Source organism: Oncorhynchus masou, chromosome 18, assembly GCF_036934945.1.
Source record: "Oncorhynchus masou masou isolate Uvic2021 chromosome 18, UVic_Omas_1.1, whole genome shotgun sequence".
NCBI lineage: Eukaryota > Metazoa > Chordata > Actinopteri > Salmoniformes > Salmonidae > Oncorhynchus > Oncorhynchus masou.
The window spans coordinates 141486-168965 of NC_088229.1; the positions used below are offsets into that span (position 1 = coordinate 141486).

The 27480-nt window shown below is 47.3% G+C and overlaps 1 protein-coding gene across 1 annotated transcript; it reads left to right on the forward strand.

Annotated features, from left to right (window-relative positions):
- si:dkey-109j17.5 (uncharacterized) lies at positions 1 to 27480 on the forward strand. Its single transcript, XM_064921952.1, has 6 exons — positions 1 to 552; positions 7938 to 8180; positions 17772 to 18043; positions 19066 to 19624; positions 19729 to 19887; positions 22624 to 27480. The coding sequence occupies exons 1-6, from the start codon at positions 403 to 405 to the stop codon at positions 23302 to 23304; spliced, it is 2064 nt and encodes a 687-aa protein (XP_064778024.1). The 5' UTR covers positions 1 to 402; the 3' UTR covers positions 23305 to 27480.

Sequence of the window (27480 nt, forward strand, 5' to 3'; positions counted from 1 at the left end):
CCATCCTCTGCTAGCCCGAAAGCCCAGCCTCCTCGAGTAGCTGGTGCAGTTTGATAACACGGACCAGGCAGGACTGTATAGCTACAGGATTTCAGTGTTTGCAGCGATACTAGATACTTTGTTTAATAGCATGATTCGTGTACGAGCATCGTAGATAGCTGAAACGCGATAGCTCCAAGGCGCTGTTTTGGCAAGTCGCCTGTTTTAACCCATCTATTGTTGCGCGCGTCTGCCAGCGTTTTGATTACAGTGAGTAGGAAGGAAGAAAACGCACACACCCCTCCGCTCTTATGGTAGTGACGAGAGGGAGGCTCGGGAAAAAGAAAGAATAGGTAGAGACATCTCGATTGTTGTCTTTTGGAAAGTTGAATCTACTTCCGAGGATAAAGGTTGGTCATCCCAATGGCGTCAATTTCGAAGGTGTCCATTCTGGATTACTTCAACATCGTGTTCGAGGGGGAGAACGGCAAGATCGAGTCCAACTGTAAAGCATGCGGCACCAGGATACAGGCGAAGAGGAGCGTCACATCCAACTTCGTCACACATCTCAAGGTACCGTATAGATCTGTTTTAACTAAGCTATAGATCTGTCTGACAGTAGGCTATAGGCAGGGTTGGGTGAGTTATTTTCTAAATGTAATCCGTTACTAGTTACCTGTCAAATTGTAATCAGTAAGGTACTTTTTGGATTATCCAAACCCAGTAATGTAATCTGATTACATGTAGTTTTAAATTAATTTCAACCTTAAGAGGCATTTTGAAGAAGACAAATGTATGTTACCAATTTAATGACATTTATTGCAGGATAAGTCCATGTTAAAGATTACATAACTGGCCATATTTGGATGTTACATTTTACTTTATGGGTTGGTTATGTAGGCTTCTTCTAACCCATTGCTTTCTACTACATATAATACGATTAAATTGTATCTTTATATTAAAAAGTCCATCAGAATTCCAATCATTCCAAACATTGTATACCCAGGGATCTTCAAGAACAGGACTTGGAAATATGGAAGTATAGATTATCCAAATAGATTTACCTGAGCATAACCCAAAGCTATGGATTTATTAGCCAGCCCTACTCTGTTGTTTATGATTTTGTTGTCATAGAGGGCACATTGCTTTAAGTTAAAAAATAAATGCTGCGCTCATGGAATGGCATGCTTTGAGCACTACTGAAAAGTGCTATTTACATGTGATAAATGAATGCCATATTCTGCATTTGCTAAAGGCCTATTGTTTACCTTTTTCTTGGTGACACTTTGATATCTTGGTAATATGCAGCTGTTTAAAGGGCAAATCCACAGAAGCAACAAAGATACAATAACAAAACGGTCGCCCCGACTCTGTTTTGGTGAAAAACTGAGGGATGGGCCAGGAGAAATGTAACCACTCTCAGAGTAATAGACAGAGCTGTGGAGTAAGGACTGACCATCCATGATATCAACACTATTGTTTTAACCATGCTATGAGGCTATACAGTGTTTGTTTACATTTACAGTGTTTACAAACATTGGAGTAAAACAAGCATATATTTTGGGTTCTCATGGAGTTTGACAGTTGAACTAAGCTCATGAGGCTAATAATAAGTTATATTCTTCAAGAATCAATGGACATGTATACAGTACCAGTCAAAAGTTTGGACACATCTACTCATTCTAGGATTTTTCTTTATTTTTAATATTTTCTACATTGTCGAATAATAATAACGACATCAAAACTATGAAATAACACATGGAATCATGTAGTAATCAAAGATTCACCGTCTTCTAAACGGTGGCTATTTCTTCTAATTAGCCACCGTTTGCCTTGATGACAGCTTTGCACACTGTTGGCATTCTCTCAACCAGCTTCATGAGGTAGTCACCTGGAATGCATTTCAATTAACAAGTGTGCCTTATTAATTTGTGGAAATTCTTTCCTTAATGCATTTGAGCCAATCACTTGTCTTGTGACGAGGTAGGGGTGGTATACAGAAGATAGCCCTATTTAGTAAAATAACAAGTCCATATTATGGCAAGAACGGCTCATATAAGCAAAGATAAATGACAGTCCATTATTACTTTAAAACATGAAGGTCAGTAAATCTGGAAAATGTCAAGAACTTTGAACATTTCTTCAAGTGCAGTCGCAAAAACCATCAAGCGCAATGATGAAACTGGCTCTCATGAGGACCACCACATGAAAGGAAGACCCAGAGTTACCTCTGCTGCAGAGGATACGTTCATTAGAGTTAACTGCATCTCAGATTGCAGCCCAAATAAATGCTTCACAGAATGCAAGACACATCTCAACATCAACTGTTCAGAGGAGACTGTGTGAATCTCGCTTTCATTGTTGAATTGCTGCAAAGGAAGCACTACTAAAGGACATCAATGAGAAGAAGAGACTTACTTGGGCCAAGAAACATGAGCAATGGACATTAGACTGGTGGAAGTCTGTCCTTTGGTCTGATGAGTCAAAATTTGAGATTTTGGATTCCAACCACCATGTCTTTGAGACGCAGAGTAGGTAAACGGCTAATCTCCGCATGTGTGGTTCCCACTGTGAAGCATGGAGGAGGATGTGTGATGTTGTGAGAGTGCATTGCTGCCTACACAGTCAGTGATTTTATTTAGAATTCAAGGCACACTTAATCAGCATGCCTACCACAGCATTCTGCAGTGATACTCCATGCCATCTGGTTTGCGCTTAGTGGGACTATCAGTTGTTTTTCTACTGGACAATGACCCAACACACCTCCAGGCTGAGTAAGGACTATTTGACCAATAAGGAAATATTATGGAGTGCTGCATCAGATGACCTGGCCTCCACAATTACCCCATCTCAACCCAATTGAGATGGTTTGGGATGAGTTGGAACCCAGAGTGAAGGAAAATCAGCCAACAAGTTCTCAGCATATGTGGGAACTCCTTCAAGACTGTTTAAAAAAAGCATTCCAGGTGAAGCTGGTTGAGAATGCCAAGTGTGCAAAGCTGTCATCAAACCTAATGGTGGCTACTTTGAAGAATCTAAAATATAAGGCAGATTTTGATTTGTGTAACAGCATGGATTACAGGCAACATCTGCATCGAGCTAAAGGCTAGAGCTGCCACTTTCAAGTAGCGGGACACTAATCCGGACGCTGATAAGAAATCCCGCTACACCCTCAGACGAACCATCAAACAGGCAAAGCATGGATACAGGATTAATATTGAATCCTACTACACCGGCTCTGACGCTCGACGGATGTGGCAAGGCTAGAAGAATATTCCGGACTACAAAGGGAAAGCCAGCCACGAGCTGCTTTGACATGTTAATAGATTATATTTATCAATTCATTTCATGCAAAGGGAGTGAACAGAAGAAAAATCTAAATCGAATCCATATTTGGACCACCCTTTGCTTTCAAAACAGCATCAATTCTTGTAGGTACACTTGTGCAAAGTCAGGGATTTTGTAGGCATATGTAACAGTATAACTTTAGACCGTCCCCTCGCCCATACCCGGGCGCGAACCAGGGACCCTCTGCACACATCAACAACAGTCACCCACAAAGCATCGTTACACATCGCTCCACAAAAGCCGCGGCTCTTGCAGAGCAAGGGGAACAAGGGGAGCAAGTGACGTCACCGATTGAAACACTATTTAGCGCGCACCACCGCTAACTAAGCTAGCGTTTCACATCTGTTACACATATGGTCAGGTGTATATTTAAACAATTATACCAAACAGGTGCTAATGATCATCAATTCATTATGTAGGTTGAAACACAGTCATTAACTGAAACAGCTGTGGAGGAGGAATAAACCTGGGTGAGGAACAGCCAAACTCGGCTAACAAGGTGAGGTTGCTGAAGACAGTTTACTGTCAAAGTCAAGACTGAGTACAGCAACAAGACACAGGGTAGTTATACTGCCTCAGCAAGGTCTCTCCCAGGCAGACATTTCAAGGCAGACAGGGGTTTCCAGATGTGCTGTCCAAGCTCTTTTTGAAGAAGCACAAAGAAACGGGCAACGTTGAGGACCATAGACGCAGTGGTGAGCCAAGGAAACTTACTGCAGCAGATGACAGACACATCATGCTTACTTCCCTTTGCAATCGGAAGATGTCCAGCAGTGCCATCAGCTCAGAATTGGCAGAAAACAGTGAAACTCGGGTTCACCCATCTACCGTCCAGAGAAGTATGGTCAGAAGTGGCCTTCATGGAAGACTTGCGGCCAAAAATCCATACCTCCGACGTGGAAACAAGACCAAGCGACTCAACTATGCACGAAAACACAGGAATTGGGGTGCAGAAAAATGGCAGCAGGCGCTCTGAACTGACGAGTCAACATTTTGAAATATTTGGCTGTAGCAGAAGGCAGTTTGTTCGCCGAAGGGCTGGAGAGCGGTACACAAATGAGTGTCTGCAGGCAACAGTGAAGCATGGTGGAGGTTCCTTGATGTTTGGGGCTGCATTTCTGCCAATGGAGTTGGGGATTTGGTCAGAATTAATGGTCTCCTCAATGCTGAGAAGTACAGGCAGATACTTATCCACCATGCAATACCAATAAGGAGGCATCTGATTGGCCCAAAATGTATTCCTGCAGCATGACAACAACCCCAAACACCGTTCTTAATGACTTTCGCTATATCTTCAGCGTAAAGAAGAACAATGAGTCCTGGGTGTGATGGTATGGCCCCCACAGCCGTGACATCGATGAGTCTGTCTGGGATTACACGAGGAGAGAGAAGCACCTGAGGCTGCCTAAATCCACAGAAGAACTGTGGTAGGTTCTTCAAGATGTTTAGGCCAACCTACCAGCCGAGTTCCTTCAAAAACGGTGTGCAAGTGTACCTAGAAGAGTTTATGCTGTTTTAAAGGCAAAGGGTGTTCACCCCAAATATTGATTTGATGTAGATTTTTCTTCTGTTCACTCACTATGCATTTTGTTAATTGAAAAATGTAAATCATTAACATGTCTAGTTTTGAAAGCATTCTTACTTTACAGAATTTTTTTCACTCCTGCCTGAAACTTTTTACACAATACTGTACATGTTTCAAGCAGACCACCAAAGTCCAAGGAAGCGAAGGTAACCTCCCTAAATGATTTCCGTCCTGTAGCACTCACGTCGGTAGCCGTGAAGTGCTTTGAAAGGCTGGTCATGGCTCACATCAACAGCATCATCCTAGATACCCTAGACCCACTCCAATTCTCATACCGCCCTAACAGATTCATAGGTGATGCAATCTCAATTGTACTACACACTGCCCTTTTCCACCTGTGAAAAGTGAGACTGCTGTTCATTTACTCAGCGTTCAACACCATTGTCTTGCTCACATTGAAGGAGAGGTTGTTGTCCTGGTACCATACTGCCAGATCTCTCTGACCGCCTCTCTTTAGGCTGTCTCATCGTTGTCAGTGATCAGACCTACCAACGTTGTGTCGTCAGCAAACTTAATAATGGTGTTGGAGTCGTGCCTGGCCGTGCAGTCATGAGTGAACAGGGAGTACAGGAGGGGACTGAGCACGCACCCCTGAGGGGCTTCAGTGTTGATGATCAGCGTGGAAGATGTGTTGCTACCGACCCTCACCACCTGGGGGAGGCCCGTCAGGAAGTCCAGGATCCAGTTGCAGAGGGAGGTGTTTATTGCCAGGGTTCATAGCTTAGTAATGAGCATTTAGAGCACTATGGTGTTGAACGCTGAGCTTTAGTTAATGAATAGCATTGCAGGATTTCTTATAAGCTTCCAGGTTAGAGTCCCGCACCTTGAAAGCAGCAGCTCTACCCTTTAGCTCATTGCGAATGTTGCCTGTAATCCATGGATTCTAGTTGGGGTATGTACGTACGTTCACTGTGGGGACAACGTCTTCGATGCACTTATTGATAAAGCCAGTGACTGATGTGGTGTACTCCTCAATGCCATCAGAATAATTCCGGGAACATATTCCAGTCTGTGATAGCAAAACATTCCTGTAGTTTAGCATCTGCTTCATCTGACCGTTTGTTATAAACCAAGTCACTGGTGCTTCCTGCTTTCATTTTTGTTTGTAAGCAGGAATCAGGAGGATAGAGTTGTGGTCAGTTTTACCACCTGGAGAGTGAGGGAGAGCTTTGTTTCGATGAAACATGAGATATTACAGTTTTTGATGTCCTGTTGGTGGATATTCGTGATCGTACCTCGTCTAATTTGTTGTTTAATGATTGTACGTTGGCAAGTAATACCGATGGTAAGGGCAGATTTCCCACTCGCCGTCGACGGATCATCACAAGGCAACCAGGCCTGTGTCCTATACCTCCGTCTCTTTCTCCTGCCAATGACGGGGATTTCGACATTGTCGGGTGTCTGAAGTACGTCCTGCGCATCCTGTTTGTTGAGGAAAAAAAATCTGTCTAATCCGAGTTGCGTGATCGCTGTCCTGATATCCAGAAGATCTTAGTCTAATCCGAGTTGCGTGATCGCTGTCCTGATATCCAGAAGGTCTTTGTCTAATCCGAGTTGCGTGATCGCTGTCCTGATGTCCAGAAGATCTTAGTCTAATCCGAGTTGCGTGATCGCTGTCCTGATATCCAGAAGGTCTTAGTCTAATCCGAGTTGCGTGATCGCTGTCCTGATGTCCAGAAGATCTTAGTCTAATCCGAGTTGCGTGATCGCTGTCCTGATATCCAGAAGGTCTTAGTCTAATCCGAGTTGCGTGATCGCTGTCCTGATATCCAGAAGGTCTTAGTCTAATCCGAGTTGCGTGATCGCTGTCCTGATATCCAGAAGGTCTTTGTCTAATCCGAGTTGCGTGATCGCTGTCCTGATGTCCAGAAGGTCTTTGTCTAATCCGAGTTGCGTGATCACTGTCCTGATATCCAGAAGGTCTTAGTCTAATCCGAGTTGCGTGATCGCTGTCCTGATATCCAGAAGATCTTAGTCTAATCCGAGTTGCGTGATCGCTGTCCTGATGTCCAGAAGGTATTTTTTGCCGTAAGATACGGTGGCAGAAACATTATGTACAAAATAAATGACAAGTAACGCACAAAACCCCCACATAATAGCACAGTTGTTTAGACGGCCGTGAAACTGCTGCCATTTCTTCCACCACCATCCATTAGGGATTATTTATTTTATCAGAGTGAAATAGATTGAGCAATAAAAGCTCCACTTTTATTCCATAGGCTGGGATCTGCACTGTGCAGCTGTTGCAAGAGCGCATTTTTCACTGGCTGTCCACTGGTTTCAAAAACAATGATTGATTGGCATCATAAACGTATTGAATTCAACCATTAATGGGTTCAAATACTTATTTGCATTTGTGAACAGCCATCCACAACAACCACAATGCGCAAATAGCTAAATGAGACAGCGCATTGATGTGAATTACACTGCTGCTATGTAGATATCAATAATAAGTGATATCCGTATTTCCGTAGAACACACTGCTGTCATCCTTTACCTCTAAATGTTTATTAAAGTTGGATCATCTTTGGATGCCAATAGCAGTCTCATCATTGGAAGACAGCTTGCACTGTAGCCTTCAAAAGCCTTTTCCTGCGCTTTCCCCACGATCCATCAAACAAAAATGTCATCCTCAAAGTAATCAAGTTTTTCAAAAGTATCTTAATAACCAAGGTATAGATCTGTATGTCTGACAGTAGAAGACAACGGGTACAGCAGGTTATAGATCTGTCTTAACTAAGGTATACATCTGTCTGTCTGGGTGGCTGACAGAAGGTGACAACAGGTACAGTAGGCTACTGGCTGTGATAGATACAGTATTGTCTGTGTATGAAACTGATTGCATAGTTAAGAATGCACATTGTATTCCATAGGGATAGGTAGAAGCATGCTGCGGCTGAATTATACAGTTCTTGTTTGTGTGAAATTCTATTTTATTAATCAATATCAAATCTAAAAACATTGCAATAGGTAGTCTGTCTGACATTTGATCATCAGAATTCCACACTCTCTCTCGTTTCTACAGAGGAAGCACCAGGCGATGTACGATGAGTTTGTAAAGAAGAAGGATATGAAGCGAGAAGCCTACTCCTCATCTTCCTCCTCCCTCCATCCCTACTCCTCATCCTCCCTTCACAGCCTGGCCAACGGAGGAGGCCATCGCTGCAATCACTCCATCACCGCTGGAGGGGTGGGAGTAGGGGGAGGGGGAGGAAGAGAGGGAGCAGGAGAAGGGGTAACGAAGTTCCACAGACACGACCCTCGCCAGGTGTGTGTGTGTGTGTGTGTGTGCGTCCATGGTAATGGAATTACATTTTGACTCATTTTTTTACTTAAACATTTTTGCCAAACAAAAACTTTTGATATAAAAGTTTACCAAATTAAAGTCTATGAACAAGGACTACTTTTAACAATTTCCAATGATGAATTAGTTTTAGTAAATTTAGTGTCAGAATTGTGCAAACTTATAGTAAAATCAGTGTTTTTGTGCAACCACATTTTTCCAAAAATGTATCTGCTCTGAATTAATATTCAAAGATGTCTGCAGAAATAATGGGGTGTCAGCTATTACATGGCACCGTAAGTCTTCTCTTTTGGCTATTGAACTACAATTAGTGAAGTTGATCGACACCCGCTAACAGAATGACGTCATGGGTCCCTGATCTGTACAATACAGAAATGCATCATTATGGTTTCAATGTTGTTCTCCTCATGTTCCATAAGTTTGGACATCACAGTTTTGGTCAGTTCAGTAGGGTAGAGTTCAGTAGGGTAGGGTAGAGTTCAGTAGGGTAGGGTAGAGTTCAGTAGGGTAGAGTTCAGTAGGGTAGAGGTCAGTACGGTAGGGTAGAGGTCAGTACGGTAGGGTAGAGGTCAGTACGGTAGGGTAGAGGTCAGTACGGTAGGCTAGGATTCAGTACGGTAGGGTAGTGTTCAGTGCGGTAGAGTTTAGTACAGTAGACTAGGATTCAGTAGGGTAGAGGTCAGTACGGTAGGGTAGAGGTCAGTACGGTAGGGTAGAGGTCAGTTCTAGGGTTCAGTACGGTAGAGTAGGGTTCAGTACGGTAGGCTAGGATTTAGTACAGTAGACTAGGATTCAGTACGGTAGGGTAGAGTTTAATACAGTAGACTAGGGTTCAGTACGGTAGGGTAGAGTTTAGTAGAGTAGACTAGGATTCAGTACGGTGGGGTAGGATTCAGTACAATAGGGTAGTGTTCAGTACGGTGGAGTTCGGTAGAGTTCAGTTCGGTACAGTAGGCTAGGATTCAGTATGGTAGGGTAGAGTTTGGTACAGTAGACTAGGATTCAGTATGGTAGGGTAGAGTTTAGTTCAGTAGACTAGGATTCAGTACGGTAGGGTAGAGTTTAGTACAGGAGACTAGGATTCAGTACGGTAGGGTAGGATTCAGTATGGTAGGGTTCAGTACGGTCGGGTTCAGTGCGGTAGGGTAGAGGTTAGTAAAGTAGACTAGGATTCAGTAGGGTAGAGTTCAGTTTGGTAGGGTAGAGTTTAGTAGAGTAGACTAGGATTCAGTAGGGTAGAGTTCAGTTTGGTAGGGTAGAGTTTAGTACAGTAGACTAGGATTCAGTACGGTGGGGTAGGATTCAGTATGGTAGGGTTCAGTACGGTCGGGTTCAGTGCGGTAGGGTAGAGGTTAGTAAAGTAGACTAGGATTCAGTAGGGTAGAGTTCAGTTTGGTAGGGTAGAGTTTAGTACAGTAGACTAGGATTCAGTACGGTGGGGTAGGATTCAGTATGGTAGGGTTCAGTACGGTAGGGTAGAGTTCAGTACGAGGGTTCATTACTGGAGGGTAGAGTTCATTACAGTAGGGTAGAGTTCAGTACGAGGGTTCAGTAGGGTAGAGTTCAGTACGGTAGGGGACAGTACGCTAGAGTAGAGGTCAGTACGGTAAGGTAGGGGTCTGTACGGTAGGGTAGGGGTCAGTACAGTAGGGGTAAGGGTCAGTACATTAGATTAGAGTTCAATACGAGGGTTCAGTACGGTAGGGTAGAGTTCAGTACGAGGGCTGCTCAGTAGGGTAGAGTTCAGTATGGTAGGGTAGAGTTTTGTACGGTAGAGTTCTGTACGGTAGGGGACAGTACGGTAAGGGTAGAGTTCAGTACGAGGGTTCAGTAGGGTAGAGTTCAGTATGGTAGAGTTCAGTACGGTAGGGGACAGTACGCTAGAGTAGATGTCAGTACGGTAAGGTAGGGGTCTGTACGGTAGGGTAAGGATCAGTACAGTAGGGGTCAGTAGGGTAGGGGTCAGTCCGTTAGGATAGGGGTCAGTCCATGAGGGGTCAGTATGGTAGGGTAGGGGTCAGTACGGTAAGGGTCAGTACGTTAGGGTAGGGGTCAGTCCATGAGGGGTCAGTCCGGTAGGGTAGGGGTCAGTACAGTAGGGGTAAGGGTCAGTACGGTAGAGGTCTGAACAATAGGGGTCGGTAGGGTAGGATAGGATAAAGTAATCCTTCTCACCCCCCCCCTTAAATGATTTAGATGCACTATTGTAAAGTGGCTGTTCCACTGATGTCAGAAGGTGAATTCACCAATTTGTAAGTCGCTCTGGATAAGAGCGTCTGCTAAATGACTTAAATGTAATGTAAATGGGTCGCTACGGTAAGGTAGGGGTCACTACAGTAGGGGTCAGTACGGTAGAGGTCAGTACGTTAGGGTAAGGGTCACTAAGGTAGGGTACAGTGCGGTAGGGGTCGGTAGGGTAGGGGTCGGTACGGTAGGGTAGGGGTCAGTAGGGTAGGGGTCGGTACGGTAGGGGTCAGTACGGTAGGCTAGGATTCAGTACGGTGGGGTAGGATTCAGTACAATAAGTTAGTGTTCAGTACGGTAGAGTTTGGTAGGGTAGAGTTTGGTACAGTAGACTAGGATTCAGTACGGTAGGGTAGAGTTTGGTACAGTAGACTAGGATTCAGTACGGTAGGGTAGAGTTTAGTTCAGTAGACTAGGATTCAGTACGGTAGGGTAGAGTTTAGTTCAGTAGACTAGGATTCAGTACGGTAGGGTAGAGTTTAGTACAGGAGACTAGGGTTCAGTACGGTAGGGTTCAGTACGGTGGGGTAGGGTTCAGTGCGGTAGGGTAGAGTTTAGTAGAGTAGACTAGGATTCAGTAGGGTAGAGTTCAGTTTGGTAGGGTAGAGTTTAGTACAGTAGACTAGGATTCAGTACGGTGGGGTAGGGTTCAGTACGGTGGGGTAGGGTTCATTACAGTAGGGTAGAGTTCAGTACGAGGGTTCAGTAGGGTAGAGTTCAGTATGGTAGGGGACAGTACGCTAGAGTAGGGTTCAGTACGGTAGAGTTCATTACAGTAGGGTAGAGTTCAGTACGAGGGTTCAGTATGGTAGGGTAGAGTTCAGTGTGGTAGGGTAGAGTTCAGTACGGTAGAGTTCAGTACGGTAGAGTTCAGTACGGTAGGGGACAGTACGGTAGAGTAGGGTTCAGTACGGTAGGGTTCAGTACGGTAGGGTAGAGTTTATTACAGTAGGGTAGAGTTCAGTACGAGGGTTCAGTACGGTAGAGTTCAGTACGGTAGGGGACAGTACGCTAGAGTAGAGGTCAGTACGGTAAGGTAGGGGTCTGTACGGTAGGGTAAGGATCAGTACTTGGAGGTCGGTAGGGTAGGGGTCAGTAGGGAAGGGGTCAGTCCATGAGGGGTCAGTCCGGTAGGGTAGGGGTCAGTTACAGTAGGGGTAAGGGTCAGTACGGTAGAGGTCTGAACAATAGGGGTCGGTAGGGTAGGGGTCACTACGGTAAGGTAGGGTACAGTAGGGGTCAGTAGGGTAGGGTCAGTACGTTAGGGTAGGGGTCACTAAGGTAGGGTACAGGTCAGTGCGGTAGGGGTCGGTACGGTAGGGTACGGGTCATTAGGGTACGGGTCATTAGGGTACGGGTCATTAGGGTACGGGTCATTAGGGTACGGGTCATTAGGGTAGGGGTCATTAGGGTAGGGGTCATTAGGGTAGGGGTCATTAGGGTAGGGGTCAGTAGGGTAGGTGTCAGTAGGGTAGGGGTCAGTCGGTTAGGGTAGGGGTCGGTAGGGTAAGGGTCAGTACAGTAGGGGTCTGTACGGTAGTGTAGGGGTCTGTAGTGTAGGGGTCAGTACGGTAGATGTCAGTACGGTAGATGTCAGTAGGGTAGGGGTCTGTAGGGTAGGGGTCTGTAGGGTAGGGGTCTGTAGGGTAGGGGTCTGTAGGGTAGGGGTCAGTAGGGTAAGGGTCAGTACGGGAGGGTAGGGGTCAGTACCGTAGGGGTCAGTACCGTAGGGTCAGTAGGGTAGGCTAGGGGTCAGTAGGGTAGGCTAGGGGTCAGTACGGTAGGGTTGGGGTCAGTAGGGTAAGGGTCAGTAGGGTAAGGGTCAGTAGGGTAGGGGTCAGTAGGGTAAGGGTCAGTAGGGTAGGCTAGGGGTCAGTACGGTAGAGTTGGGGTCAGTACGGTAGGGTTGGGGTCAGTAGGGTAAGGGTCAGTAGGGTAGGCTGGGGGTCAGTAGGGTAGGGGTCAGTAGGGTAAGGGTCAATATGGTAGGGTTGGGGTCAGTAGGCTAGGGGTCAGTAGAGTAGGCTAGGGGTCAGTAGGGTAGGCTAGGGGTCAGTACGGTAGGGTTGGGGTCAGTAGTGTAAGGGTCAGTAGGGTAGGCTAGGGGTCAGTAGGGTAGGCTAGGGGTCAGTAGGGTAGGGTTGGGGTCAGTAGGGTTGGGGTCAGTTGGGTAGGGGTCAGTTGGGTAGGGGTCAGTACCGTAGGGTAGGGGCAGTAGGGTAGGCTAGGGGTCAGTAGGGTAGGGGTCAGTAGGGTAAGGGTCAGTTACGGGAGGGTAGGGGTCAGTAGGGTAGGCTAGGGGTCAGTACGGTAGGGTTGGGGTCAGTACCGTAGGGTAGGGGCAGTAGGGTAGGCTAGGGGTCAGTAGGCTAGGGGTCAGTAGGGTAGGGGTCAGTAGGGTAAGGGTCAGTTACGGGAGGGTAGGGGTCAGTAGGGTAGGCTAGGGGTCAGTACGGTAGGGTTGGGGTCAGTAGGGTAGGGGTCAGTACCGTAGGGTAGGGGTCAGTACGGTAGGGTTGGGGTCAGTAGAGTTGGGGTCAGTAGGGTAGGGGTCAGTACCTTAGTGTAGGGGTCAGTAGGATAGGGGTCAGTAGGGTAGGGGTCAGTACCGTAGGGTAGGGGCAGTAGGGTAGGCTAGGGGTCAGTAGGGTAGGGGTCAGTAGGGTAGGGGTCAGTAGGGTAAGGGTCAGTTACGGGAGGGTAGGGGTCAGTAGGGTAGGCTAGGGGTCACTACGGTTGGGTAGGGGTCAGTACCGTGGGGTAGGGTAGGGGCAGTAGGGTAGGCTAGGGGTCAGTAGGCTAGGGGTCAGTAGGGTAGGGGTCAGTAGGGTAAGGGTCAGTAGGGTAAGGGTCAGTTACGGGAGGCTAGGGGTCAGTAGGGTAGGCTAGGGGTCAGTACGGTAGGGTTGGGGTCAGTAGGGTAGGGGTCAGTACCGTAGGGTAGGGGTCAGTACGGTAGGGTTGGGGTCAGTAGAGTTGGGGTCAGTAGGGTAGGGGTCAGTACCTTAGGGTAGGGGTCAGTAGTGTAGGGTTCAGTAGGGTAGGGGTCAGTAGGGTAAGGGTCAGTACGGGAGGGTAGGGGTCAGTAGGGTAGGCTAGGTGTCAGTACGGTAGGGTTGGGGTCAGTAGGCTAGGGGTCAGTAGGGTAGGCTAGGGGTCAGTACGGTAGGGTAGGGGTCAGTAGGGTAGGCTAGGGGTCAGTACGGGAGGGTAGGGGTCAGTACGGTAGGGTAGGGTATGGTAGGCTAGGGGTCAGTAGGCTAGGGGTCAGTACGGTAGAGTTGGGGTCAGTAGGGTAGGGGTCAGTAGGGTAGGCTAGGGGTCAGTACGGTAGGGTTGGGGTCAGTAGGGTAAAGGTCAGTAGGGTACGGGTCAGTACGGTAGGGTTGGGGTCAGTAGGCTAGGGGTCAGTAGGGTAGGCTAGGGGTCAGTAGGGTAGGCTAGGGGTCAGTAGGGTAGGCTAGGGGTCAGTAGGGTAGGCTAGGGGTCAGTAGGGTAAGGGTCAGTAGGGTAGGGGTCAGTAGGGTAAGGGTCAGTTACGGGAGGGTAGGGGTCAGTAGGGTAGGCTAGGGGTCAGTACGGTAGGGTTGGGGTCAGTACCGTAGGGTAGGGGCAGTAGGGTAGGCTAGGGGTCAGTAGGCTAGGGGTCAGTAGGGTAGGGGTCAGTAGGGTAAGGGTCAGTTACGGGAGGGTAGGGGTCAGTAGGGTAGGCTAGGGGTCAGTACGGTAGGGTTGGGGTCAGTAGGGTAGGGGTCAGTACCGTAGGGTAGGGGTCAGTACGGTAGGGTTGGGGTCAGTAGAGTTGGGGTCAGTAGGGTAGGGGTCAGTACCTTAGGGTAGGGGTCAGTAGTGTAGGGGTCAGTAGTGTAGGGGTCAGTAGTGTAGGGGTCAGTAGTGTAGGGGTCAGTAAGGTAGGGGTCAGTACCGTAGGGTAGGGGCAGTAGGGTAGGGGCAGTAGGGTAGGCTAGGGGTCAGTAGGGTAGGGGTCAGTAGGGTAGGGGTCAGTAGGGTAAGGGTCAGTTACGGGAGGGTAGGGGTCAGTAGGGTAGGCTAGGGGTCAGTACGGTTGGGTAGGGGTCAGTACCGTAGGGTAGGGTAGGGGCAGTAGGGTAGGCTAGGGGTCAGTAGGCTAGGGGTCAGTAGGGTAGGGGTCAGTAGGGTAAGGGTCAGTTACGGGAGGGTAGGGGTCAGTACGGTAGGGTTGGGGTCAGTAGGGTAGGGGTCAGTACCGTAGGGTAGGGGTCAGTACGGTAGGGTTGGGGTCAGTAGAGTTGGGGTCAGTAGGGTAGGGGTCAGTACCTTAGGGTAGGGGTCAGTAGTGTAGGGGTCAGTAGGGTAGGGGTCAGTAGGGTAAGGGTCAGTACGGGAGGGTAGGGGTCAGTAGGGTAGGCTAGGGGTCAGTACGGTAGGGTAGGGGTCAGTAGGGTAGGCTAGGGGTCAGTACGGGAGGGTAGGGGTCAGTACGGTAGGGTAGGCTAGGGGTCAGTAGGCTAGGGGTCAGTACGGTAGGGTTGGGGTCAGTAGGGTAGGCTAGGGGTCAGTACGGTAGGGTTGGGGTCAATAGGGTAAGGGTCAGTAGGGTACGGGTCAGTACGGTAGGGTTGGGGTCAGTAGGGTAAGGGTCAGTACGGTAGGCTAGGGGTCAGTAGGGTAGGCTAGGGGTCAGTAGGGTAGGCTAGGGGTCAGTAGGGTAGGCTTGGGGTCAGTAGGGTAAGGGTCAGTAGGGTAGGGGTCAGTACGGTAGGCTAGGGGTCAGTAGGGTAGGCTAGGGGTCAGTAGGGTTGGGGTCAGTAGGGTAAGGGTCAGTACGGTAGGGTTGGGGTCAGTAGGGTAGGCTAGGGGTCAGTACGTTAGGGTTGGGGTCAGTAGGGTAAGGGTCAGTACGGTAGGGTAGGAGACACTATATGAGCTGAACATAACAGTATGTCAGTGGAAGATAGGACAGTAACAAACCGTGGTTTGTGATAATTTCCCATTGTAGCCAGTTCAGTTGCAGTAATTCCACTAAAGATGTTTTTGGTATTTACGGGTTTTAATCACTTAATAATTCATAAACAAAATTGATATCAGTAAATTCACCACCATTAAATGTTACTTCTGTGAACGTTCATTATCCTCCCTCATGAGGGAGAAAAATTTGACTATCTTCAGAATATGTAGGTTGTTGGTAACGGAATTACAAGGCAAGGATATATTTCAGGTTAACATTAAGTGTTGATGTTGGCGGAGGTCTTAACGTCGATGTTATTGTGTTGATGTTGGCGGAGGTCTTAACGTCTACATTATTGTGTTGATGTTAGTTGGCGGAGGTCTTAACGTCGACGTTATTGTGTTGATGTTAGTTGGCGGGGGCCTTAACGTCAATGTTATTGTGTTGATGTTAGTTGGCGGAGGTCTTAACGTCTACATTATTGTGTTGATGTTAGTTGGCGGAGGTCTTAACGTCGACGTTATTGTGTTGATGTTAGTTGGCGGAGGTCTTAACGTCAATGTTATTGTGTTGATGTTAGTTGGTGGAGGTCTTAACGTCGACGTTATTGTGTTGATGTTAGTTGGCGGAGGCCTTAACGTCAATGTTATTGTGTTGATGTTAGTTGGCGGAGGTCTTAACGTCTACATTATTGTGTTGATGTTGGCGGAGGCCTTAACGTCGACGTTATTGTGTTGATGTTAGTTGGCGGGGGCCTTAACGTCAATGTTATTGTGTTGATGTTAGTTGGCGGAGGTCTTAACGTCTACATTATTGTGTTGATGTTAGTTGGCGGAGGTCTTAACGTCGACGTTATTGTGTTGATGTTAGTTGGCGGAGGTCTTAACGTCAATGTTATTGTGTTGATGTTAGTTGGTGGAGGTCTTAACGTCGACGTTATTGTGTTGATGTTAGTTGGCGGAGGCCTTAACGTCAATGTTATTGTGTTGATGTTAGTTGGCGGAGGTCTTAACGTCTACATTATTGTGTTGATGTTGGCGGAGGCCTTAACGTCGACGTTATTGTGTTGATGTTAGTTGGCGGAGGTCTTAACGTCTACATTATTGTGTTGATGTTAGTTGGCGGAGGTCTTAACGTCTACATTATTGTGTTGATGTTAGTTGGCGGAGGTCTTAACGTCGACGTTATTGTGTTGATGTTAGTTGGCGGAGGTCTTAACGTCAATGTTATTGTGTTGATGTTAGTTGGTGGAGGTCTTAACGTCGACGTTATTGTGTTGATGTTAGTTGGCGGAGGTCTTAACGTCTACATTATTGTGTTGATGTTAGTTGGCGGAGGTCTTAACGTCAACGTTATTGTGTTGATGTTAGTTGGCGGAGGTCTTAACGTCAATGTTATTGTGTTGATGTTAGTTGGTGGAGGTCTTAACGTCGACGTTATTGTGTTGATGTTAGTTGGCGGAGGCCTTAACGTCAATGTTATTGTGTTGATGTTAGTTGGCGGAGGTCTTAACGTCTACGTTATTGTGTTGATGTTAGTTGGCGGAGGTCTTAACGTCAACGTTATTGTGTTGATGTTGGCGGAGATCTTAACGTCGACGTTATTGTGTTGATGTTAGTTGGCGGAGGTCTTAACGTCGACGTTATTGTGTTGATGTTAGTTGGCGGAGGCCTTAACATCAATGTTATTGTGTTGATGTTAGTTGGCGGAGGCCTCCTCCCCTCCTCCTCCCCTGATATCTCAAAGTGCTGTACAGAATCCCAGCCTAAAACCCCAAACAGCAAGCAATGCAGGTGTAGATGCACGGTGGTAAGCCTAGTGGTAAGAGCGTTGGGCTAGTAACCGGAAGGTTGCAAGATTGAATCCCAGAGCTGACAAGGTAAAAATCTGTCGTTCTGCCCCTGAACAAAACAGTTAATCCACTGTTCCTAGGCAGTCATTGAAAATAAGAATTTGTTCTTAACTGACTTTCCTAGTTAAATAAAATTAGAGCAGTAAAAATACATGTTTTGTCATAACCATGATAAATGGTCTGATATACCATGACTGTCAGCCAATCAGCATTCAGGACTGGAACCACACAGTTTATTAATATTAATAAACCTGTTGTTACATACTTGTTGGAGACAGTTTCTAAATAATGACCGTAACATGTTATCCTCCCCACTGCTGATCTCTGAAGCTATAGCTAAGATGTTGGTCCGTTGTCAATCAATCAAATATATTTGTATCATCCGATGTCACAAAGTGCTGTACAGAAACCCAGCCGAAAACCCCAAACAGCAAGCAATGCAGGTGTCGAAGCACGGTGGCTAGGACAATCTCTGTATGTGTGTGTGTGTTGTAGTTTGTGTGTAATGGACAGTATTATGTTTGACCAGGTGCTGATCTCGGAGGCGATAGCGAAGATGCTGGTCCAGGACCTCCAGCCTGCCTCCCTAGTGGATCTCAGAGGATTCAGAGAGTTACTGCAGCTGTTAGAGCCTCGCTATACCCCCGAGCCCCCCAGATACCTCCACACCCAGCTCCTCCCAGCCTACGCCTACCAGGCCCAGCTGGCCACCAGACAGGCCCTGGCCTCAGCCCTCTCTCTCAGCCTCTCTGTCTCCCTCTGGAGGGGTTTCCTTGGGACCGCAGCAGGGATTAACACTGGGTATGTACTCTAAGCCTAACTCTAGGGTACGGGCAGGTCTCAGGTTTCACTAAATTGATCACTACCATTTTGAAGCTGAGCCCTTTCCTCGTCCTCTGCTGCACAGTACAGTCATATCTGACTAAGATCATAACACGGTGTCAGAAGTGCTTCAACCTCATTAAATATCAGACAGGAGAGATTATTTCACAGGAAATGTTGCTGGACTGTTAGCTTAGAGTGATAAAAAGTAGCTAACAGCTCTCATCATTGAGCAGCCCGAGCAGAGCTGTTGCTATGGATATTCAGACTCAGAGCCTCCATGAGCTGAATGCATGCAGAGTGAGCTCCCTGAGCACAGGGAGCGAGTGACAGACAGAGAGGAACAGCTAATGGATTTACTAACAGGAAGTTATTTCGGTCTTCGGGCAGGGCCTTAAATTTGGCTGAAACAATCGGGCCTGAATGTCGCGGGTAGGGCTTGGGCTTAAAATTCATACTCGTGCATGGCTCTACTGTGCATGGCTAAAATCACCATCTCTGTGTTTTAATATGTCTGTCCTACTGGCCTACTGTCCTACTCAGGGTGCCATTTGGAACCCATACCTAATATTTTCCTATATAGTGCACTAGTTTATAACACCCTATTTCCTATGTAGTGCACTAGTTAATGACACCCTATTTCTTATATAGTGCACTAGTTAATGACACCCTATTTCCTATATAGTGCACTAGTTAATTACACCCTATTTCCTATATAGTGCACTAGTTAATGACACCCTATTTCTTATATAGTGCACTAGTTAATGACACCCTATTTCCTATGTAGTGCACTAGTTAATGACACCCTATTTCCTATATAGTGCACTAGTTAATGACACCCTATTTCTTATATAGTGCACTAGTTAATGACACCCTATTTCCTAAATAGTGCACTAGTTAATTACACCCTATTTCTTATGTAGTGCACTAGTTTATGGGAATAGCATGCCGTCATCTAGGGTTGTTCATTATGACATCGCTGTGTCCAACCCGTCCTGCAGGTACCTGGGGGTGACCTGCCACTTCCTGTCGTCTGATTGGCAGATGCGTTCCGCCCTGCTGGCCTGCCTGCCTCTGGTTGGTGGGCTCTCGGCCAATCGCGTGATAGCAGAGTTCGAGGAGGTGTGTGTGGCGCACGGCGTTTCGGGCCGAGCGTTCCGTGTCGTGGCTGACCCATTTCCCGCTGAAACTCACCCCTCATGCCGCCTACCAGGGTTCTGTATCCACGGCAACCCGGGAGATGATGCCGACGAGGAAGAGGAGGAGAGTGGGGATGAAGGAGGAGAGAGGGAAGGAGAGGTAGAGCAGGAGGACTGGTGGGAGGGAGGTCTGGGGTCTGGCAGAATAGACTGTTTCTGTTGTTCTCTGGGTCAGTGTGTGAGAGATGGACTGCTCTCCTCCTCTCCTCTCCTCTCCTCCACCTTGGCTAAAGCCTCATCCTTCTATAACTATGTCACCTCCGCCGTGCCACACGACAAACTGGTGGGCCTGTTGCGAGGGGGGTTGGGGGGGGCGGGGAGCAGCAGGGCTGGAGAGCGAGACTGGGCCGTACAACTCAAGGTAAGAAGGACTTAATATAGTCTAGTTACAACATAGAACAGCCTGCTGGTTTAAAAGTGTACATTGTAACAATGCTCTTTTGATTCCATTCTCCTCTCCTCCAGGTGTTGCGTGGTCTTCTGGACTCAGCAGAGTTCTTGGAGGATGTCTCTGACCGGGCTGACCTGGTGCTGAGTGGCCAGGAGGTGGCGCTGCTCAGAGAACTGACAGACACACTGGAACCCTTTACTGAGGCCTGGGACATGGTCCACACACACAGACAGGTGAGAGACAGACAGACAGACAGACACACGCACAGACAGACAGGTGACAGACAGACAGACAGACAGGTGACAGACACACGCACAGACAGACAGGTGAGAACATGCACAGACAGACACACACACAGACAGACAGGTGAGAGACAGACAGACACACGCACAGACAGACAGGTGAGAGACAGACAGACACACGCACAGACAGACAGGTGAGAGACAGACAGACAGACACACACACAGACAGACAGGTGAGAGACACAGACAGACACACGCACAGACAGACAGGTGAGAACATGCACAGACAGACACGCACAGACAGACAGGTGAGAGACAGACAGACAGACACACGCACAGACAGACAGGTGACAGACACATGCACAGACAGACAGGTGAGAGACAGACAGACAGACACACGCACAGACAGACAGGTGAGAACATGCACAGACAGACACGCACAGACAGACAGGTGAGAGACAGACAGACAGACACACGCACAGACAGACAGGTGACAGACACATGCACAGACAGACAGGTGAGAGACAGACAGACAGACACACGCACAGACAGACAGGTGAGAGACAGACAGACAGACACACGCACAGACAGACAGGTGAAAGACAGACAGACAGACACACGCACAGACAGACAGGTGACAGACACACGCACAGACAGACAGGTGACAGACACACGCACAGACAGACAGACAGGTGACAGACAGACACACGCACAGACAGACAGGTGAGAACATGCACAGACAGACACACGCACAGACAGACAGGTGAGAGACAGACAGACACACGCACAGACAGACAGGTGAGAGACAGACAGACAGACAGACAGACAGACAGGTGAGCGACAGACAGACAGGTGAGCGACAGACAGACAGACAGGCAGGTGAGCGACACACAGACAGACAGACAGGTGAGCGACACACAGACAGACAGACAGGTGAGCGACACACAGACAGACAGACAGGTGAGAGACACACAGACAGACATACAGACAGGTGAGAGACACACAGACAGACGGGTGAGCGACAGACAGACGGGTGAGCGACAGACAGACAGGCGGGTGAGCGACAGACAGGCGGGTGAGCCACAGACAGACAGGCGGGTGAGCCACAGACAGACAGGCGGGTGAGCGACAGACAGACAGGCGGGTGAGCGACAGACAGACAGGCGGGTGAGCGACAGACAGACAGGCGGGTGAGCGACAGACAGACAGGCGGGTGAGCGACAGACAGACAGACAGGCGGGTGAGCGACAGACAGACAGACAGGCGGGTGAGCGACAGACAGACAGACAGACAGGTGAGCGACACACAGACAGACAGACAGGTGAGCGACACACAGACAGACAGACAGGTGAGCGACACACAGACAGACAGACAGGTGAGAGACACACAGACAGACAGACAGGTGAGCGACAGACAGGCAGGTGAGCGACAGACAGACAGACAGGTGACACACAGAGAAACAGACAGACAGGTGAGAGACACACAGACAGACAGACAGGCAGGTGAGCGACAGACAGGCAGGTGAGCGACAGACAGGCAGGTGAGCGACAGACAGGCAGGTGAGCGACAGACAGGCAGGCAGGTGAGAGACAGACAGGCGGACAGACAGGTGAGAGACAGACAGGCGGACAGACAGGTGAGAGACAGACAGGCGGACAGACAGGTGAGAGACAGACAGGCGGACAGACAGGTGAGAGACAGACACACGGACAGACAGGTGAGCGACACACAGACGGACAGACAGGTGAGCGACAGACAGAGAGACAGACAGACAGGTGAGAGACACACAGACAGACAGGCAGGTGAGCGACAGACAGGCAGGTGAGCGACAGACAGGCAGGTGAGCGACAGACAGGCAGGTGAGCGACAGACAGGCAGGCAGGTGAGCGACAGACAGGCAGACAGGTGAGAGACAGACAGGCAGACAGGTGAGAGACAGACAGGCAGACAGACAGGTGAGAGACAGACAGACAGACAGACAGGTGAGAGACAGACAGACAGACAGACAGGTGAGAGACAGACAGGCAGACACAGACAGGTGAGAGACAGACAGGCAGACAGACAGACAGGTGAGAGACAGACAGGCAGACAGACAGACAGGTGAGAGACAGACAGGCAGACAGACAGACAGGTGAGAGACAGACAGGCAGACAGACAGGTGAGAGACAGACAGGTGAGAGACAGACAGGTGAGAGACAGACAGGTGAGAGACAGACACAGACGGACAGACAGGTGAGAGACAGACACAGACAGACGGACAGACAGGTGAGCGACACACAGACAGACGGACAGACAGGTGAGCGACAGACAGACAGGCGGACAGACAGGTGAGAGACAGACAGACAGGCAGACAGACAGGTGAGCGACACACAGACAGACAGACAGACAGGGGAGCGACACACAGACAGACAGACAGGGGAGCGACAGACAGACAGACAGACAGACAGACAGACAGAGGAGCGACAGACACACAGACAGGCAGGTGAGAGACAGACAGGCAGGTGAGAGACAGACAGGCAGGTGAGAGACAGACAGGCAGGTGAGAGACAGACAGGCAGGTGAGAGACAGACAGGCAGGTGAGAGACACACAGACTGGTGAGAGACAGACAGGCAGACAGACAGGCAGACAGACAGGGGAGCGACAGACACACAGACAGACAGGTGAGAGACAGACACACAGACAGACAGGTGAGAGACAGACAGATTGTGTTCTTGTCTCCTGACAGGGTGACAGACACGTCTCCATCAGTCTGGCTCTGCCCTGTGTCCTGGGGCTCCGTAAGCACCTGTCAGAGTGCGTCTCCCCCCAGCTACCCTGCCTGCTGCTGGGCTTGTCTCAAGCCGTAGAACGCCGCCTGGCTCCCATCTTGGAGGACCCTCTGTACGTCACTGCCACCACCCTGGACCCACAGTTCAAACTCACCTGGAGCTCAGACCCTGACTGGCACAGACAGGTCCTCCTGGACGAGGTCACCAAACACACACAAACACAGGGCCCCAGCATGGAGCTCACCCCCCAGGCCCAGTCCCCTGACGCAGCTTTGTCCCCAGCCTCGTCCCCTCTTCCCTCCTCCACTTCGCTCAGCAGGCCCTGCAAGCTGTTCTCCTTCATCAAGCAAAGGCCCACAGCGCAGGCAAAGAGTGTGGAGCAGGAGCTGGTAGGGTACCTGCGTGAGGAGCCCACTGAGGAGGAGCCTCTCCACTACTGGAGACGAAAGACTATAGACTTCCCTCAGCTCAGCCAGGTGGCCAAGCGGGCGTTTACTGTGCCGGCTGGGACCTCCACCGTGGAGACCATCTTTACCTCGGCCAGACACTGGCTCCAACCCGGCAGAGGCAGGGCTCTCCCCAAAAACCTTGAGACACTCATCTATCTCAAAACCAACTATAGGTTACTGTGGACTTAATGGATCAGCCCTAAACCCGAGGCACTAACACAGCTACAGAGACACAAACACAGCTACAGGCTGGTAATGTTGTCCATGTAACCCGATGGAGACTCAAACTTGAAGACCAATTACAGACTACTGTGGACTTCGACACAGACCGCTATGGACAGAAACACTATAGTCCATGTAGCCTACAGGTTTCAGACCTAAACACCATAATCCATGAAGCCTACAGGTTTCAGACCTAAACACTATAGTCCATGTAGCCTACAGGTTTCAGACCTAAACACTATAGTCCATGTAGCATACAGGTTTCAGACCTAAACACCATAATCCATGAAGCATACAGGTTTCAGACCTACAGTGCCTTGCAAAAGTATTCACCCCCCCCCCCTTGGTGATTTGCCTACTTTGTTGCATTACAACCTGTAATTTAAACAGATTTTTATTTGGAGTTCATGTAATAGACATACACACAATAGTACAAATTGGTGAAGTGAAATGAAGAAAATTACTTGTTTAAAAGAATTCAATAAAATCACAAACTGAAAAGTGGTGCGTGCATATGTTTTCACCCCCTTTGCTATGAAGACCCTAAATAAGAACTGGTGCAACCAATTACCTTCAGAAGTCACAGAATTAGTTAGATTGTACACAGGTGGACTTTATTTAAGTCACATGATCTCAGTATATATACACCTGTTCTGAAAGGCCCCAGAGTCTGCAAAACCACCAAGCAAGCGGCACCATGAAGACCAAGGAGCTCTCCAAACAGGTCAGGGACAAAGTTGTGGAGAAGTACAGATCAGGGTTGGGTTATAAAAAAATATCTGAAACTTTGAACATCCCACGGAGCACCATTAAATCCATTATTAGAAAATGGAAAGAATATGGCACCAAAACTCATGGACCAGGCAAGGAGGGCATTAATCAGAGAGGCAACAAAGTGACCAAAGATAACCCTGAAGGAGCTGCAAAGCTCCACAGCGGAGATTGGAGTATCTGTCCATAGGACCACTTTAAGCTGTACACTCCACAGAGCTGGACTTTACGGAAGAGTGGCCAGAAGAAAGCCATTGCTTAAAGAAAAAAAATAAGCAAACGCGTTTGGTGTTCACCAAAAGGCATGTGGGAGACTCCCCAAACATATGGAAGAAGGTACTCTGGTCAGATGAGACTAAAATTTAGCTTTTTGGCCATCAAGGAAAACGCTATGACTGGCACAAACCCAACACCTTTCATCACCCCGAGAAGACCATCCCCACAGTGACGCATGGTGGTGGCAGCAGCATGCTGTGGGGATGTTTTTCATCGGCAGGGACTTTGAAACTGGTCAGAATTGAAAGAATGATGGATGGCGCTAAATACAGGGAAGTTCCTGAGGGAAACCTGTTTAAGTCTTCCAGATATTTGAGACTGGGACGGAGGTTCACCTTCCAGCAGAACAATGATCCTAAGTACACTGCTAAAGCAACACTTGAGTGGTTTAAGGGGAAACATTTAAATATCTTGGAATAGCCTGGTCAAAACCCAGACCTCAATCCAATTGAGAATCTGAGGTACGATTTAAAGATTGCTGTACACCAGCAGAACCCCTCCAACTTGAAGGAGCTGGAGCAGATTGCTGTACACCAGCAGAAACCCTCCAACTTGAAGGAGCTGTAGCAGTTTTGCCTTGACGAATGGACAAAAATCCCAGTGGCTGGATGTGCCAAGCTTATAGAGACATATTCCAAGAGACTTGCAGCTGAGATTGCTGTTAAAGATGGCTCTACAAGGTATTGACTTGGGGGGGGGGGGGGTGAATAGTTATGCACGCTCAAGTTTTCTGTTTTCTAACCCTTATTTCTTGCTTGATAAATATGTTGCATCTTCAAAGTGATTGGCAGGTGTGTAAATCAAATGATACAAACCCTCTGAAAATCAATTTTCATTCCACAAAATAGGAAAAATGCCAAGGGGGGTGAATACTTTCGCAAGCCACTGTAAACACTATAGTTCATGAAGCCTACAGGTTTCAGACTGCTATGGACGTAAACACTATAATCCATGTTCCCTACAGGTTTCAGACCTGAACACTATAGTCAATATAGTCCATGTTCCTACAGGTTTCAGACCTGAACACTATAGTTCATGAAGCCTACAGGTTTCAGACTGCTATGGACGTAAACACTATAATCCATGTTCCCTACAGGTTTCAGACCTGAACACTATAGTCCATTTAGCCTACAGGTTTCAGACTGCTTTGTACCTAAACACTGTACCCAGCTGACAACGAACATTCCCACAACTTTAGAAAACGAGTCTCATTAGGTCATTAAATAATGTTTTTCATACGAATGTTCCTGTGATGTGCAAGGAATGTTTTCAAAAGACAATTCATTTTAATATCCAATAGAACTTGGTTACCATGTTTTCAGAACTTAATATTTCCCCAATTGTTTTATTTATTACACATCAAGGCCCTGCTTGGTGAACCACTGATCCCCTCATAGCTATTTGTCTGTTGTCAAGGAGACTCACACACACACAGTGCTTTTAACATACTGTTTTCAACAAACATATTTGACACATTTTGACAAACGTGATTATATAGTGCATGTTCATTTGTTACATTATTATTCTCACCTGGGATTTGAACTCACAACCTATTGGTTCATGGTACTCTGATCTTCCTGCTTCGCCTCCATGTTGGGTCTCAGTTAATCTGAATATTCTCTCATTTATTTGATATACTTATTTCAGCAATTTAATGGCTTTCTGTATAATTGTCTAACTTTGGGTCATTTTAACCTGTATTAAATGATACTCCTGAAACACTAGTATGATTATTAAAATATTTTCTCGAGTGTATTTTCAACAGAGTTGAGATTCCACCTATCAGGTTGTTTCAGATCAAATACCTAGGGAGGAGGGGTTAAGGTTTCTTCAGGACAGGGCTATACTGGCCCAATAAGTACATGTCCTAGAGATATCCCTTACTGGGGTAGTGGTTAGGACTTTCATCATTAGTGCTGGTGGCCTGGGTTTGAGACCCTCTAATAGCAGTTATATATTGTTACAACACACCTCTCTGATCTAATGAGTTCAATTCAATTCAAGGGCTTTATTGGCATGGGAAACGTGTTAACATTGCCAAAGCAAGTAAGGTAGATAATATATAAAGTGAAATAAACAATAAAAATCACACATACAGAAGTTTCAAAACAATAAAGACATTACAAATGTCATTATATATATATATATATATCAGTGTTTTAACAATGTGTGTGTATATATATATACACACACAGTGTTTTAACAATGTACAAATGGTAAAGGACACAAGATAAAATAAAGAAGCATAGATATGGGTTGTATTTACAATGGTGCGTGTTCTTCACTGGTTGCCCTTTTCTCGTGGAGTTTCTCATTGAAAAGGGAGTCTGTATGTACTCCTTGAGCACCAACTATGACTGCTTTTCCTTTACCTCCTGTTCAGTATTCATTCTATAAAGATGAGCATCATGGTTTTCTGGAACTCTACTATATCATTCAAGTTCTAAAATGGATGCAGCAACTGCAGATGTCTCCTTTTAACAAAGTATTTCTGTGACTGGTCCCAAGGTATTCTGGTGTGTATTTATCCACATTAAAACTTGGAGACGGAACTCTGTTGTTTTGGTATAACTGACATCATCGTTACTTAAATGGTAGATTTGAGAAAGTGAAGCCATGCGGCTGTAAATATAGAATATGAAATGACATTAACATACATTGCTAAGAATGTGACAGTACCCTACCCCCTCCTCACTAGACCTGAAACAACTTGACAGGTGGAAGCAATAGGGTGAATGCACTGAAGTAAATCTCAGCTGTGTTAAAACTACACTCAATAAATGCTTTTATTGATCAAAGTGATTCAGGAGTATTATTAAAACAGGTTATATGCCTCACCAACATTGGACAACTAGACACAAAAGCCCTTCAGTAAATCAAATCAATGATGAGAGATGGTTAAGAGGATTCTGAGATAATTGTCTTTTAAAGTTTCTAACCCTCATTGGTGTCAGCCAGTTTTATCTTGTATTCGTTTGAATTTAGCAACATGAATTTGAGTCCTATATGCACTGAACTAAAATACAAACGCAACATGTAAAGTATTGGTCCCATGTTACATTACATGAGATTAAATAAAAGATCCCAGAAATCTTC